We start from the raw sequence: 15,244 nt of genomic DNA, 5'->3' as shown, positions 1-15,244 counted from the left end.
CAAGCCTAGGAATCATTGAATTGGACTCGCAGGAGCAGTTTCAAATTTTTCAGAACGGGGTGCGTGGAAAGCTTAGATCAAAAGCAGAGATTATGGATGTGGAGTGCCAGAAGTCAATCAAAGTACCGTGCAGTTCTGATGCAATCAGAGTGTCACGGTGGGGCGCCTTTAAAAGGAGGTATGTGGCAAGGTCAGAAAATGTATTCCCTGAAGAATACTCCTGCTGCTGCCAAGATGGTCTTCTTCACCGCTGGTGGCACCCCAGGGGGCGGAGGCAAAGGCAGAGGAGTACGCCTGGTGGGAATCCTGATTGGCCTGAGCCTAGCCGTGTGCAGGATACAAAGTCTGCACATTGAGGTCCCGATGAGAGGCGGAAATGAGAGCTCCGCAGTGGAGTGTGGAAATTGCGCTCAGGTGGTCCTAGTTGAACGAGGGGATGGGGAAACCTCAGCATACCAAGCCCCGGAGGAGTGCATCAGGGAGCCCGGTAGATACTGTTGGGTGAATGGCACGAAGATCAAATTATGCAAATTGGACAAAGGGATCTGGTGTATTGATCCCGAGGCAGGGTCACGGAATGGGCAGTCAGACAAGCACCAGCATCAGATGTGGAAGAGGAATGCGGAAATAATGTCAATCCCTGTTTGTAACCAATGTAATCCAATAATGTGTGTTGGGGGAAAAACGGAATCGATTTTTGTCGCATATCATCAGGTGAATCCATTGTGTTATGACAATGCGAGGCTGGGGATATGCATGATGAACAGGAAAATGTAATGGATGGGAAGAAATGTCAAATTTGACAGCAAATTCACCTTAAGCAGGGAACCAATCATATTTGATTTGGCACAGGCAAATGATGATAGGGTGTGCCTGCAATATGACAGGGTTGACTGCTTTGTGAAAAATAAAGACGGTAAGGATCCTGAGGGAAGGATGAGGGAAATCACTCAGGAATTGAAGATAAGGGAGTCAGAATTGAGGAAGAATTGAACAAGAGAGATTGAAAACACTGGGAGAACAGTATGAATTACTTGAAAAACAATACACTGATGAGGAATTACTGTTGGAGAATTTTGCTCAGAAATGGCTTAAAAGGCAGCTGTGAGGAGCAAATTCTCACAGCCTGTTTCTGTAAACAGCTAAGTTCTCAAGCCTGTGTTCAATAACATGGAGGCCTTGAGAACTTTCATAACAGGGTGAGAAAATAAATCTTGGTTTCAATAACAAACCACAGGTATTGAAAACAAAAGGAGGGATTAATGTTTTAGCTGTAGCCTATGAGAAGCTCGGATTTTGCAATATGCATGAGTTTAATTAACACCACTATAAAGTGTGTAAGTGAGATCAATAAATCGGAGTTCGATGCTGATCAACAAGGATGGGTCGTCTCCCTTCGCGTTCAACAAATTACCTTCCCCGGATCAAAACATTTATTGATTTGATGCAAGAAATTAAAACTGAACTGGGATTGTCAAATTGCTGGATTTGTGGGGGGCTGAAGTCAGCAGAGAAATGGCCATGGAAAGGGGAAGGTTTGGTTCCAGAACAACTGCTGAAATGGGACAATCCAAGGGTCTCAAAATTGGCACAGAGGCCTGAGGAGTGGATTTTGGACCAGAGGGTGATTGGAAACATTTGCATCAGTAGGGAAGGAAAGGAATATACTGAAATGGTGGGATACACTCCATGTATAACTACCCTGACTGTAAATTCAAGCAATAAGGGCAAGGTCTGGCAACTGGAACCCCCTACAGGGTACTGGAGATGGAAAAATGAGACCAATTGTGAATGGAACAGAAAGGTAGGACTTTGCTGGGTCAAAAATCCTGGAGCCAACCCTTACCAATCCTTGGAGGGCCTGAGAGAATACTGGGGAGACCTAGGGAAAACGAACATTAGATGGAAAGCCCCAGATGGAATTTATTGGATTTGCAGGAAGAAGGCATACAGTGAGTTACCCCTGAGGTGGAAGGGATCATGCACTCTTGGCATGATCTGGCCAGTCTTCTCTACTCTCTCTCAAACGAAAAGCAACCTACTAGGGACTGTGTTGTACAAGACCCTGAGGAGAGAGAAGAAGTCTGAAAAAGATGATACCGCTGATAAGTGGTAAGCAAACTTGGGGGGAGGAAGACTGGCCAGCTGCAAGAATAATTGATTATTATGGACTGGCCACATGGGCTCAAGATGAAAGCTATGGATATAGGACTCCTATTTATCTGCTGAACTGGTTGATTAGGCTGCAAGTAGTGGTGGAAATTGTGTCAAATCACACCTCAGAGGCCCTGGATTTACTTAGTCGGCAGCACACCCAGGTATGGGCATTTGTGTACCAAAATTGAATAGCTTTAGACTATTTGCTGGCCGAAGAAGGGGGAGTGTGTGGAAAGTTCAATGAATCAGAATGTTGCATTGAGATTGACGATTATGGGGAGACCATAAGAGGATTGGCAGCCGAAATCAAGAAAGGGGCCCATGTCCAAGTTCAAAAATGGAATTTGATTTTGCAATCATCATGGTGGGACAGATTGTTCGATGGGGCCTGGTGGAACTAAATAATATTCTTTGTGCTGTGTTCAGTAGCCAGAATCCTATTCCTGCCCTGTCTAATTCCTTGTTTTATTAGACTGATACATTTCGTGGTACAGGGGATGCAGATAGCAATAGTGCCCGTGGACCCAGAATTGGCTTCCGGAGGCAACACACCTAAAATCATGAGCCTGGGAGAGAAGAAGTATGCGAGCAATGCTGCCGAAGTATTGGCAAAATTTGAAAAATGAGTGAAAACGAGTGTAAACAATACTGAGTATCAGGGGATTCCACAAGGGGAGCATAGGATGATTTAGTAAAGTTTTGTTCTCTTTGTGAAAGACCCTTAAAGGTGGTGGGTAGAAGTAGAAATAAATAGATTTTAGTAATTTGGGTTATAGAGGGAGAATGAATTAGGTTGGTGATATAGAAGGGGAGGGATTGTAATATATGGTAAGGATAATTCATGCTATTATAGAATGTATGTTATAAAAGATTGTAAAAATCCAAACGCATGTCTCTGACCACCTTGGCCCGAGAGCAGATGTCTATTCAGATTACAACAAATTCTATACAGCTAAGGTAATGATCAATGCTTTAGCGTAAGAATGGATGCTTCCAAAGCAAGATGATCACTGGTATCTCGAGTCCTTGGGAATCACCTAAGAGCGATTATCGCCTTGCCGATTGCAGCAATCAAGATAGTCAGCGAAGCCAAACATATATCTGAATACATCATACATCGCTTCCCTGGAGCCCATCAACGCTGACTGCACACCTGGAGCTGACCTTTGTCCAGCTCTGCACATTGAAAAGAAACGCAATGAATGTGAAGAGTTACAAAAGAAATTTGGACACCTTTGCCTTGGGCACAATAAACTGTATAAAACCTCGCTGCAAGAAGCAGCATTCGTGAATGGGGGAGACTGATGCACTAGAGGTCAGGTCCTGGTTCACCCAGCACCGATCCCGGGCTCAACGCTGCCTCTTTAGTTGTGGTGGTCTCGGAGAACGAAATTCAGTCACACAGATAGATTAATAAATATTTTTGAAATTTTTTATAATTTGGCTCATGACTGATCATTTATAACATCCCTTATTTAACTTTACAAAAATTCTTTACCTTGAACTCTGTTTTTAACAATGCTGTATTATATGGTAGAGAGAATTCATGCTATAGATATAGATATATGTGTGTATAAAATATTGCAAGGACTCAAAGCTATGTCTCTGACCACGCTGGCTGGGGGAAGGGTCTTATTCTTATTATAACCAGTTCCTGGACAGCATTGAGATGATATCAGATCTGTTACCGTATGAATGGAATAGTCCCCGGCTGTTATGAGGGATTTCCTCCAGTTCCTGCATTCCGGAGATACCATCTGGATCTTCCCGGAATGGAATGTCTGGGAGAGCGCACAAGACACACACATGGTACATGACTTCATCGCGGTACTCAGAAAACCAGTACATGTGAATACAACTTCTGCCTGGACACTCAGACATTCATCTGCATCTATGAGTTCGCTTTTGTCTGTTTCTACATCTGTGTGGATTCTATTTTACATGCGAAGAAACACAAAGAAATATGTGGTCATCCCTGCCCCAGGAAGAATAAACTGTATATAGGCTGGCCGCGGGAAGCACTCGGGGTGTACCTCTGGGGAAACGCTGTCACTCTGTCAGCCGGAACCCGAGGTCACCCAGCACTGTTCCTGGGACAGATGCTGTCTTGGCTGTGGGGGGTTTTTCTTTTTTTTCAAAATTTCTATTTTTGTTATTGTTCTAATAAATATTTGCTAAATTTTTTTACATAAATTTGGCTGCCAATTTGATAATTTATAACAACACTAACACCCACCTCACTACAACCTCTTTTCAGGTAGTTGTAGAGAGCAATAATGTCTCTCCTGAGCTTCCTTTTCTCCAGGCTAAACAACCCCAGCTCCTTCAGTCTCTCCTCCTAAGATTAGCCATAACTGGACTAAGAAATCTACACTCTTGACCAGCATTTTCAGCATGCTTTATTTGCTGGGTTATAAAATAAATTTGCCTGAGTTTGAGACAGGTGTTCAGGCTGTGCAGCTGGACAGGGTTTTGTCTAGGACATCCCTGTATTTAACTTTGACTATCTCACTCTGGCTGTCCCCAGACTCCACATGAAAGACCTGGTTATGACTTCAACCTTTATCTGTGGCATTCAGCCAGTGATACTTCTTTTCAGATTACTGCTCGTTGCTCCATTTCTGCATCTAGATGTTGGAAAAGAAATGAAATTTAGCAAAATATTTAATTATAGTGAGTTGTGTGTGAACTGGTTTGTTTAAAAGTAGTTTTGTAGCCGTTGAAAGTGTGTGTTGGGTTTTGTGTAACCTAGCAGGTAGTCTTAGGGATTTAATAAATAATTAAACTAGTGCAGGAAAGTAAGAATGCTAACCTGTCTGGAGGCAGCATACAATGCTCTTAGAATAAGATAAGCAGAGGATTAATGATCTTGTTTGTGAACCAAGGAATGTATCACAAGGGGTCTGTGACCAGGCAAGGGGAACGGAGGACTGTTTCTTGGAGGCTAGGCAAGGGGAACGGGAAACTGTTTCTTGGAGACTTTGTTGTGAATCTCATGTATAAGAGGGAAGCACCCATACGTGAATTGGGGGGCTGGGATTTTGGGACGTGAGTCCCCCAGTTCCCCGGGCCCTTAATAAAGCATCCACAAAACTTATCCGAGTTTTGTGTCATTTATCAATCGGGCAACATAGAGATACACTGAATCACTAAATCCGGTGACTTTTCTCAGTAACATACTACCAAACGTTCTCTTCAAGATCCTTGTCCTAGTTTTCTGAAAACAAAATTATTTACGTTTCTGCCATCTAGGCTAAGACTCTTTGTGAATCTAACTCTCAGCTTCATTCAAGTCATTTACATTCTCGATACAGGTAAAGAAGAAAACTTCATTTACTCTCCCTCCTGCAGCTCACCTGCATTTGTTGCCATGATGCACATGCAAAGATCACCACCTATGAGTGTTGGAAAACATACCAGTTTAAAAATTATTGTATAACTTTAGTCAAACGGTTTTGCTTGCCTTTGCCCCCGGAAAAAGTTAAGTTTCTTTCCAGGGCATTGTTCCACCAGGTGAGGTCTGAGGAACTCAACATATCAACAGACTGGGAGTAGCCCAAAAGACAAAGGGCCATCAGTGGCCATTAACAGAACATCAGCGGCCATCTATGAACATCTACCCTCAGATGCCACCTCTGGCAGAGTTGGAAACATCTGGTCTGGAAAGAACTGATAAGAAAATCGAAGAATGAAGATCTAATTAACATCGGAGGTGAGGAGATTCAGATCCAATGGGAAACTGAAAAATGGGAGTTGCTCAACTCTGGACCAATGAACTTTAAAACAGTGCATCACTATGAGATTTGACTATAAAGTTTGGGAGAAAATCCTGCAAAAACATGTGTCATAGAATGATTCTCTCTGCACATCTGGCCTATGTGTGGATGAGAGGATTTCTGTGGTACATCCTGGCCAGAATAAAGTAATGACTTTCTAAAATTAAAAATGTTGTTGGAGGTTATTTGTTTTTCCCGCAGTTTTGGTGACATGAGCACCTCCAAAACCTGTCAGATGCACCTACTGGCTGCCAATTTGCTTACTTGCTGTTCAATCCGACCTCTTAGTAAAAGAAAACATTGACACTCACACTTCAACTAGCTTTGACAAGATGTCATACTCTCCCTATAACAATTAAAATTTTCTCAACTCACAAGTGAAATAGAGATTTTTGGAGTTCACTTGAGTTAGCAATATGAATTAAGCATTTAAATTGTAGCTTGTAGAATTGTGTGTTGAATTTTAACCTTTTACTTAAGAAACCTCTGCCATGGTACAAAGGGCATAGGAAAATGCAAATTTCTGAAGCTTCTTGCCTAAAGAACAATACAGGAAGAAGACCATGGAATGCAAAGAACACAGATAAAGGGGCTCCTCTGTCTCCAAGGTCATCAAGACCAACAGACATACTCAGATAAGCACCAAATGACCAAAAACACATGCGCAAAGGAGAAAAGTTCAGTCATGAGGAAGACCACAATCTTTGGCCTCAGAGACCACCAAAGACCCATGTGCAACCACCACAGCAAACAATGCATGCCCAGAAGGACGTGGATCTAATTATCATGCGAGGCAAGGACAGGCAGGGCCAGGGGTTGAATATGCATCGAAAGGTTGTGCAGTGTAATGTATATGAAACACCTTTGTGAATAAAGATGTGGCTCAGACCAGGGCTCGGGGCACAAGTTTTCACAAGAGTTATCTCGCTTGTGCCAGGCGCTGACGATACATACCCACTTCATAACTACATCCGATTGTGGAGTCTATTTATTCCGTGTATTGCTTCACAAGCACAGAACACATTTGCTTCTGTTTGCAAATTGACAGTTTGACTGCATCAATTTATACAACATAGAAAACTGGATGATTAAAAAACCAGAATATAGAACATAGAGATAAGCTCTCAGTCACTATCAAATGAATTAATTTGTGTTGCACAAATGATCAACACTGAAGATAACTTCTTTAAAACTAAATAAAGCAAGCCATTTACTTACCATTGGCAGCCTGGATTGAAGCATCTGGAGATCATCATAACCATAAATCTGCTTAAAGACAGATAGAAAATAAAACATTATAACACATTTCTCTGATGATGTTCAATTTGGGGCTCTGTTTAAACAGTTTGACCTAGGCCCAGTCTATTTTAGAGATATACAAATATATGTCACATTATGCTATCATGGTGCACTGTAGCATTTTAAGGCTAGTAGAGCAAAGTTTAAAATGGCTTTTCACTCTGATGTTGCTTCCTTGTGACAGCAGTCTTCTGAGAATATTACTGTTGCATGTTCAATGTGGTTTTTGCAGATGCAGCATTCATCAAATTGTTTAAAATCTACAGGGCATTCAGAATTGGGAGTAAGAGCAACAGTCTTCCTTGCTGTAATAATTACTTGTGAAAATAGCAGAATTTAAGATTCTATTACTAGACCACAAAGCAACCTATGGTATCCCTCTTGCATTCAGTGTAATATAGAAGAATTACTTAGAATTAAGTTTCTGATTCAAAAAACAGATAACCAAAAATATGTTCACCCTGGTCAGACACCAAAAAGTTACATGCGATCTATTTAAGTATGACAGACAGGATACATGGCACATTTCGACCATTACTCTGCATGATTACTATTACATTACTACATAATACTATCTAGTCCAGTAATACAAATCTAAATGGATCTAATTTTATTCAAAGGGCCTAAAACCTGATAACGCTGAAAACCACAGCAATGTGCATGTTTACCTACAACAGCAGCCAGATCAGGTCTGTACCAACACATACAGTTTACTATCAACAGTAAACCATCACTGAATACATTTAGCATTCTTCAGCATTTGGAACAAAAATTCCAGGTGGAACATGTGCCAACAGAAATGCATTGGCATAGACAATGGCAGGTCTGTAGGGCTCACTTGCACCAAGGCTTAATCAATCAAGGACAAACAAATTGCTTACTGGGTAGGCAGGCAGAAGTCCTCCAGGTCCCACAATATACTGGTTATGCAACAAGGGTGATAAACCTTGAGGCAGATTTGGGGGAGCTTTGCCTACAGAATTAAAATACAGGCACTTTAACAAGTCTTTAGAAAAGAAAAGGCTTCAGCATTGAGACAAGATAGCTCACAAGTCCTGGCAGCTGCACTGTCTTAGTTTGTAAAAGCAGAACTACACAGAAGAATTTTGTGCTGGTTGATGAAAATGCTCAAAATAGCCTAGAGAGTTTAACCATGCCTCAAGGAAGGGAAACCATAGGCTACTTAAGACTGAAAAGACTCCCATCAGAGAACAGTCTAATTTTGTTATTTACTCTGTACAAGAGAAATACAATAATTACTGGAAAGTCTCCTTTCCTTGGTCCCCTCCCGAAGGCAAAATTCAGGCATTGTTTTCAGTCTAAGAGCAAATTATCTCCTTCAATTTTCTGCTCTGTCAACACATTGCCACTTATCACCAGCAACAGACTGGAAAGCACTAAATGTTGCCAGCATACTGTGGGTGACTTACTGCACCTGGGAAAAGCAAAGAGGAAATTGAAACAGCTTCAATTGCCTACATGAAGCAGAGCTAGGAAGCAGAAAAGTAAAAAAAATCACTTTGACCAGTCATCAGAAACTTTATTTACAAGCTATGGAAATGAGAAATTCTTCTGTAACTAAGTCTGATCTCAATATTTAAATCATTCACTTCCCTCCCTAGGATTTCCTTTTAGCAGTTCAGGCTAATTAGAAAAGAAAGAGAATTTAGTATTGTTTTCATTTCAGTGCAAGAAGCCTCCCAACCTTCCCTCTGTGGTTCCTTTTTCTGAAGTGCTATTTTCTGTGGAATGACCCAGACATCAGACACTTTTTTCCTTTCTCTAGATGTGGCAATAGGGAAGAGGCATATGACAATGAGGACACTGCAGTATATTTTGACACTGCCAAATAAATTCAAGTCACAGAGAAGACTGAAATTAAAGCTAATGTGAACTCACAGCAAAGAGCTGATTAAAACCTGGAATACAAACAGGGTCAATCTCCTAGTCCAAAACTTCCCAAGTCAGAATTACTTTGGTTTCTATTTACAAAGCTCTTTGGGGATGGAATATGTTACATAAATGCCACATTATGTCCTAACAAATATCTCAAATACACAAACCCAGGCAATTTTATTTTATAACCCAGAAAATAAAGCATGCTGAAAATGCTGGTCAAGTGTGGATTTCTTAGTGCAGCTATAGCTGGCAAGATGCTCAACTGACAGCCCTGCTGATCGAAGTCCTCTGTCTCTCCACATAAACTGTTAATATTGCAAACCTGAAGACATTAAGGGAGCTGCCCGTGTGGTAGCAGACACACTGGTAACACTCAGGTCAAGGCTAGCTATAGTGTTCATACTGCTTGCCATGCTGACAACCGAAGAGGTGGTGCTAGTGGCTGAGGTTGAAGCAGTTGAAAAAGTTGTTGAAGGCTGAAGTGAAGTTGTGTTCTCAACACTAGTGTGCTAGAAAGGAGACAAAAAGATTGAGGATAACAGAGCAAATGAGGCACAGTGAAAGATGGAGGGGGGAACAAAACTAAAAATCAAACCCAACAATCTTTTAAGTAACAGCAGCACATGTAAAAAATAATGCATTATCTATGTATCAGGCAAGCAATTGAGTCGCATGCTTGTGATTTTTAAGCATTCAAAGAAAATTATTACATGAGACAAATTCAAACTGCTATATCATCACAAAATTATACCACAGTAACTCAAATGTCACTCCCTTGCATTATTTCTTGCCCTTTTTGCTTGTATACTCCTTTAAGCTAGGATTTGTTATGTTAAATAAACTATATTCTTCCAAAAGACAGGACACTGCTACTGTGATTTCCTCAGTGCATTTGTGGAATTTAAAAGATTAAAACTGCAGTGCCCCACAACAGAGTCAATGTGGTAAACTGAAACACAAACAAAATGTATTACAGGAACACATGAAGATAAAGGAGTTCCTGGTTTGAATCCAGCACAATACAGTACTTTAGCTGTAAGCTGATCACACCTGCAAAACAGTGTCATCAACACACAGAAACCAAAAAGAACTCTGACAGCAAAAAAGGAGTACATTTTGATAAGTGTGATTTTTAATTTACATATACAACAGGGGTGGAGCATTACAAACCAAAATTCAAGCATAAAGAAAAGCAGTAACCTATCTGCACACCTCAAATGGGATTGTAGAGACAGAACAAGGCAGTGTCTGTCTGACTTTCATTTGTGCAACCTCATCTAGAGCACTGTGTTCACTACCATTTGCCTTGTTATCTCTAATACATTAAATACACAGGTGACAACAATGTCACATGGTAAACTCTAAAATCATCTGTCCTGAAGCATTTGTCATGACATGTACCACTCCATCACCTGCACTTTGCCAGCTAATCTCTCCAGTGGAGTCTGTGAAGGGTCCACATTTTAGAGCAGTTTCAGACAGCCACATCTAAAGTTTTATTTCTTTTTTAAACACATTTTTATAAGAAATTCTTTCTATATTCCATCCCTCCTTGCTGGCACAAAAATTTCCTCTACAGTTGTGTGACTGGCAAGTCTCTGTAACAGCTTGTCCTGATCGAGTACAAATCACAAGTGGTAAAGACTTTTTTTTACCACTAGAGAGCTGGCAGTCCTCCTTCTCTGAGATAAAGCTCTTGTTTCGTTAATTAGCATACTGGAACACACTGAACTAAGAGAGGGTCTTAATCATCAGATAAACTGACTATATGCAAAATATCTGTGGAAATGCAAATAGGACTTACCACATGTGATGTGCTTGAAGACAACACTGAGGCAGAGGAGAGGCTGCTCTGATGACTGGAAAGGGAGCTAAAAAGGAATTGCAAAGAGTTAAGGTTATAGATGAGTACTATAATAGCTGGCTCTCACAATTAAGGGATAGATATTATGCAGATGTTAAAATGTATACTGATGTTACTGTAATATGTCCTCCCATAGTACTCTTTCCCCTCCCTCTTGTAATAGCCTCAGTAGCCAGGGAATTTAGAGAAGGCCAGATTATTACCAAGGCACAGCATAACAACACCTGCCCTCCAATCAAGATATAAGAAGGTAATCTCCACCAATGGACAGCAGAGAATGAGTTGACTGACAAAACTTTGGGAGGAGCTAAGAATATAAAAGGCAGAGCATCCATTTTGTAGATGAGCACGTGGCTGATAGTTACGGTGGCTCCCAGTGCTGTATTTTTTCCTTATTTAGTCCTTTTGTTGTATTTTTCTTAAAGTTTAATAAACCTTTAAAATTTTAAAAGTGAGCAGTCATTTCTCACAGTTAATAAAATTATTTTTTCCTAAAACATTTTAAATATATATATGTATATACACACATACATATATACAAATAGAGTAGGTAGTAGAATATTAGTTAAAGAATAAAAATTGTAGCTATGTGTATAGACATATACACACAGTAGGATAATAAAGAAAAAATTGTCTGTAGAAATGTGTATATATATACACACACCCCCTACATTTTCCCTTTAACTAATATCCTACTACGGTTTAATTTAAAAAATGAAGTACAGAAACAACTATTACTAACAAGAAACATCTAAACCACCATTCATTTATAACTATCAAATTACTATATTTTTAGAAAAAAATAACTGCTGGTTCAGGAATTATGTAAAGTCCAAAACCAGAAGAACACTCACAGAAACACATGGCTTGTTTCTCATTCTTTCCATAAGCAACTGCTGCATTAGGTGAGATCACAGAATCACAGAATTTCAAGACTGGAAGAGACCTATAAGATCATCTAGTCCAGCCGATGTTCTAACTGTTCAACTAGATCATGGCAGCAAGTGCCACATCCAGTCTTTTTTTGAATTCTTCAAGGGATGATGCCTCTACCACCTCACTGGGTAAATGATTCCAGTATCTGACCACTCTTTCTGTGAAGTATTTCCTTCTTACTTCTAACTTACATCTAGCTTGACGCAACTTGAGACTGTGTCCTCTTGTTCTATCCGTTGTCGCCCAGAGAAAGAGGCCGACCCCCAGCTCACTACAGTTACCCTTTAGGAAGTTGTAGAGAGTGATGAGGTCACCCCTTAGTCTCCTTTTCTCCAGGCTGAACAACCCCAGCTCCCTCAGTCGCTCTTCATATGGCTTGTGCTCCAAGCCCCTTATTAGTTTCGTTGCCCTCCTCTGGACACGCTCAAGTAACTCGATGTCCCTCCTAAAGTGAGGGGCCCAGAACTGGATGCAATACTCCAAGTGAGGCCTCACCAGTGCCGAGTACAGGGGAAGAATGACCTCTCTGTTCCTGCTGGCCACTCCATTTCTGATACTGGCCAGGATGGCATTGGCCCTCTTGGCTACCTGGGCACACTGCTGGCTCATATTCAATCGACTGTCAACCAGCACCCCCAGGTCCCTTTCCACCTGGGCACTATCCAGCCATTCCGTCCCCAGCTTGTATCGGTATAGGGGGTGCATTGGTTTGAGTCATTATGGTATTTCTCACATAACCTGTATAACATTAGTTCAACCAATTAGACCTGCAGGGTATTTTCCCCATAACTCTACCAAAGGCCCCAAGAAACTATCAAAAGACAGGGCTCAAAAAAAATAACCAACAAATGAAGAGCATCTGTGAAAGCCCAAAAGTTAGCCTTACTACTATAGAATCTGTCAATTTAATCAAGGAAAATTAATACCACTACACCCTACCAAAACCAATTTCCTCTTTGAAAAGATGAAACAGAACTATTAGTTCTGTTTTATACATACACTGTAAAATATGAAAATAAAGAAACCCCTGATTGAAAACATTTGCAATAGCTTTGCTTTAGAAAGCAACTCTGCTTTAGCACCATCTTTTTTCCTAACTGACGAGGCCTGTGAATTACTGGCACTAACACCAGCACTGACATACATCTGTAATCCAAAGATCTCCCTGAAAAGTGACTGAAATGGTTTTTTAAACATTTACAGTGACAGAAGTTATACCTTACATTCAAGGTCAAGAACATAACTTACAGCACAATAAACAAATTGAACACTGACAAAGCAAAGATATAAAAACTATGTATGGTTTGGTGCTCAAAAATAACCTACTCATTTGAAATCAGAAGCAAGAGAGATCCTAACCATAACAAATATTTTAGTGTTCTCTATGGAAATAGTCACAAGAAAATACAGTAGTTTTCATAGCAAAGTTGCAGGCTAAATTATATGCCCTAATTAAAGGGCAAACACTTCTGGCAGCTCTTTTGAGGTGCGGGACCAGAATAAATGTTGGCAGTTCCATAGATTAATTTTACTTTGACTCTAAAACTGTTCTCTGCCTGCAGAAACTACAATGACACCACTTCAAGCAGCAAGGAAAAAACCAGTTCAGTCGTACATACATTTTTAAACCACTCCCTTGCCCACTCTCCCCAGCTCTTCTAAAAGCCTTAATTCACTATCTGACCTATGGTAGAGACAGACAAGAACCACCAGCACAACCAAGCCAGACATGCTTGGAATTCAAGAATCATCTTTCATGGTGCTTTGTATCTGACTAACAGCATCAATCCTCCAACTAAAATTTCTACCAATGTACACAGCTTTTCAACAAACAAATGTGGGGATATATTTTCAACGTGAATGAATTAATTATTGTTGTTTGACACATTTACCATTTTATTCAACACAAAATACTAGTGTATTAAGAGACTATGTCCTAGCTGTCTAACAGAAAAAAGTCTGTGATAGCCCATAAAATTAGTTTCTTATATTAACAAATACAGTACAAAGGTGAGTAATAAAACATAACCAGCACAGCCTCGGGATATCACCTGTCTAAGGACAAAGCTCAAGTAACAGGCACTAAAATATCAGACAGTGTGAATGAGCTAAGCTGTGCTAAATGCACTTCCAGAGACACTAATCTGACATTTCAAAGTGTCTGAAGGAAATGTTTTAGAAAAAGGCACACACTTTCCCTGTGGAACCATTCCTATTTCCTAATTTTAAGAAATACAAATATAAATGAAAACACAGTATTTCAAAATTAGCCAGGAAGTAAATTGTTAGGGAATAATTTCAAACATACGACACTAAACAATCAGCAAGCACTGCAGAAAAAGTAGGAAAAACAAACTAGGGGAATCAATTTAGCTGACATGACTGAAGTAAGAGCTACTTGAAACACTAAGTTGTTTATAAACCACTGTCCTGGGTAAACCAAAATGTTATTGTATTCCATATCTATCTGTGTCCAACATTGTTACTGTCTCTTTAAGACCCTGCAGCAGGAAAACAACCATGCAAGGGCTGGGAGGTGCCCAGGTTTTTTGAGGTTGAGGCACTCAGGCAGAACTCTCTCTTGCCTCATGGCTCTGGCTTTTTTCCCTTTGTTCTTGCAGGGAGATAGAGCCAAGGCACCAGTGGGCAGAGGCTCTCTTTTGGGTTTCTTTTGTTTTTGTTTTTTTCCTAGAGGGTTGCCTCAGGTAGTTTTTTTTTTCTGAGAGGCAAATTGAGTGCCTGCCTACAGCTTCGGCATTGCAACAAGAAGAACAGAACAGCCCCACTCCATACAATCGCCTCAGCCCACCAGCAGTGCCCAGTGGAAATCGGAAGGCACAGAGTCCAAGTTGCCCCAGCTGGCTGCCTTGCCATCTTCTGCCAAGAGGAAGGCAAAGTCTCTTCCACGAGTTCTAGCCCTTGACCAAGTTCCAGCTGCCAGAGTGTGCCAGCCACCTTCACCAATGGAGCTGCTGCTGCCACTGGAGAGAAAAGAGGGAGGAGGGCTGCTGCCATCTTGATCTTTCCACACATGCTTGTCTGTGGAGGGTGCCATCTTGGGGGAGGGGTTACTCTGCCATTTTTAAATTTCTCCTTGTTCCCAGGGAGTCTGTGAGATTCCAGCAATTTTGTAACTAGTGACTATTACTGTTATTATGTTTGCCTGTTTCTGTGTTTTTTTTTAGTAAACTGTTATTTTTTCACTTATATCTACTCATATTTGTGAGAAATGACCTGTCACTTTTAAAATTTTAAAGGTTTACTAAACCTTAACAAAATACAACAAAGGAGTGAATAAGGAAAAAGGACAGTG

At 40.6% G+C, this 15,244-nt stretch overlaps 1 protein-coding gene across 2 annotated transcripts in view; it reads right to left on the bottom strand.

Moving 5' to 3' along the window:
- The window catches only part of LOC134431450 (ubiquitin-associated protein 2-like), a 176,335-nt gene that overhangs the window by 67,102 nt on the left and 93,989 nt on the right, over window positions 1–15,244 (bottom strand). For both annotated transcript variants that reach the window (XM_063179461.1, XM_063179463.1), the window contains exons 17-20: window positions 10,936–11,002; window positions 9,454–9,640; window positions 8,114–8,205; window positions 7,152–7,199 (exon numbers count right to left, since the gene is read on the bottom strand). In XM_063179461.1, the coding sequence (XP_063035531.1) occupies window positions 7,152–7,199; window positions 8,114–8,205; window positions 9,454–9,640; window positions 10,936–11,002 (394 nt within the window). The remainder of the gene's footprint in view (window positions 1–7,151; window positions 7,200–8,113; window positions 8,206–9,453; window positions 9,641–10,935; window positions 11,003–15,244) is intronic.

Source organism: Melospiza melodia, chromosome W (genome assembly GCF_035770615.1).
Source record: "Melospiza melodia melodia isolate bMelMel2 chromosome W, bMelMel2.pri, whole genome shotgun sequence".
Lineage (NCBI taxonomy): Eukaryota > Metazoa > Chordata > Aves > Passeriformes > Passerellidae > Melospiza > Melospiza melodia.
This window is presented reverse-complemented; position numbering and strand designations above follow the sequence as displayed.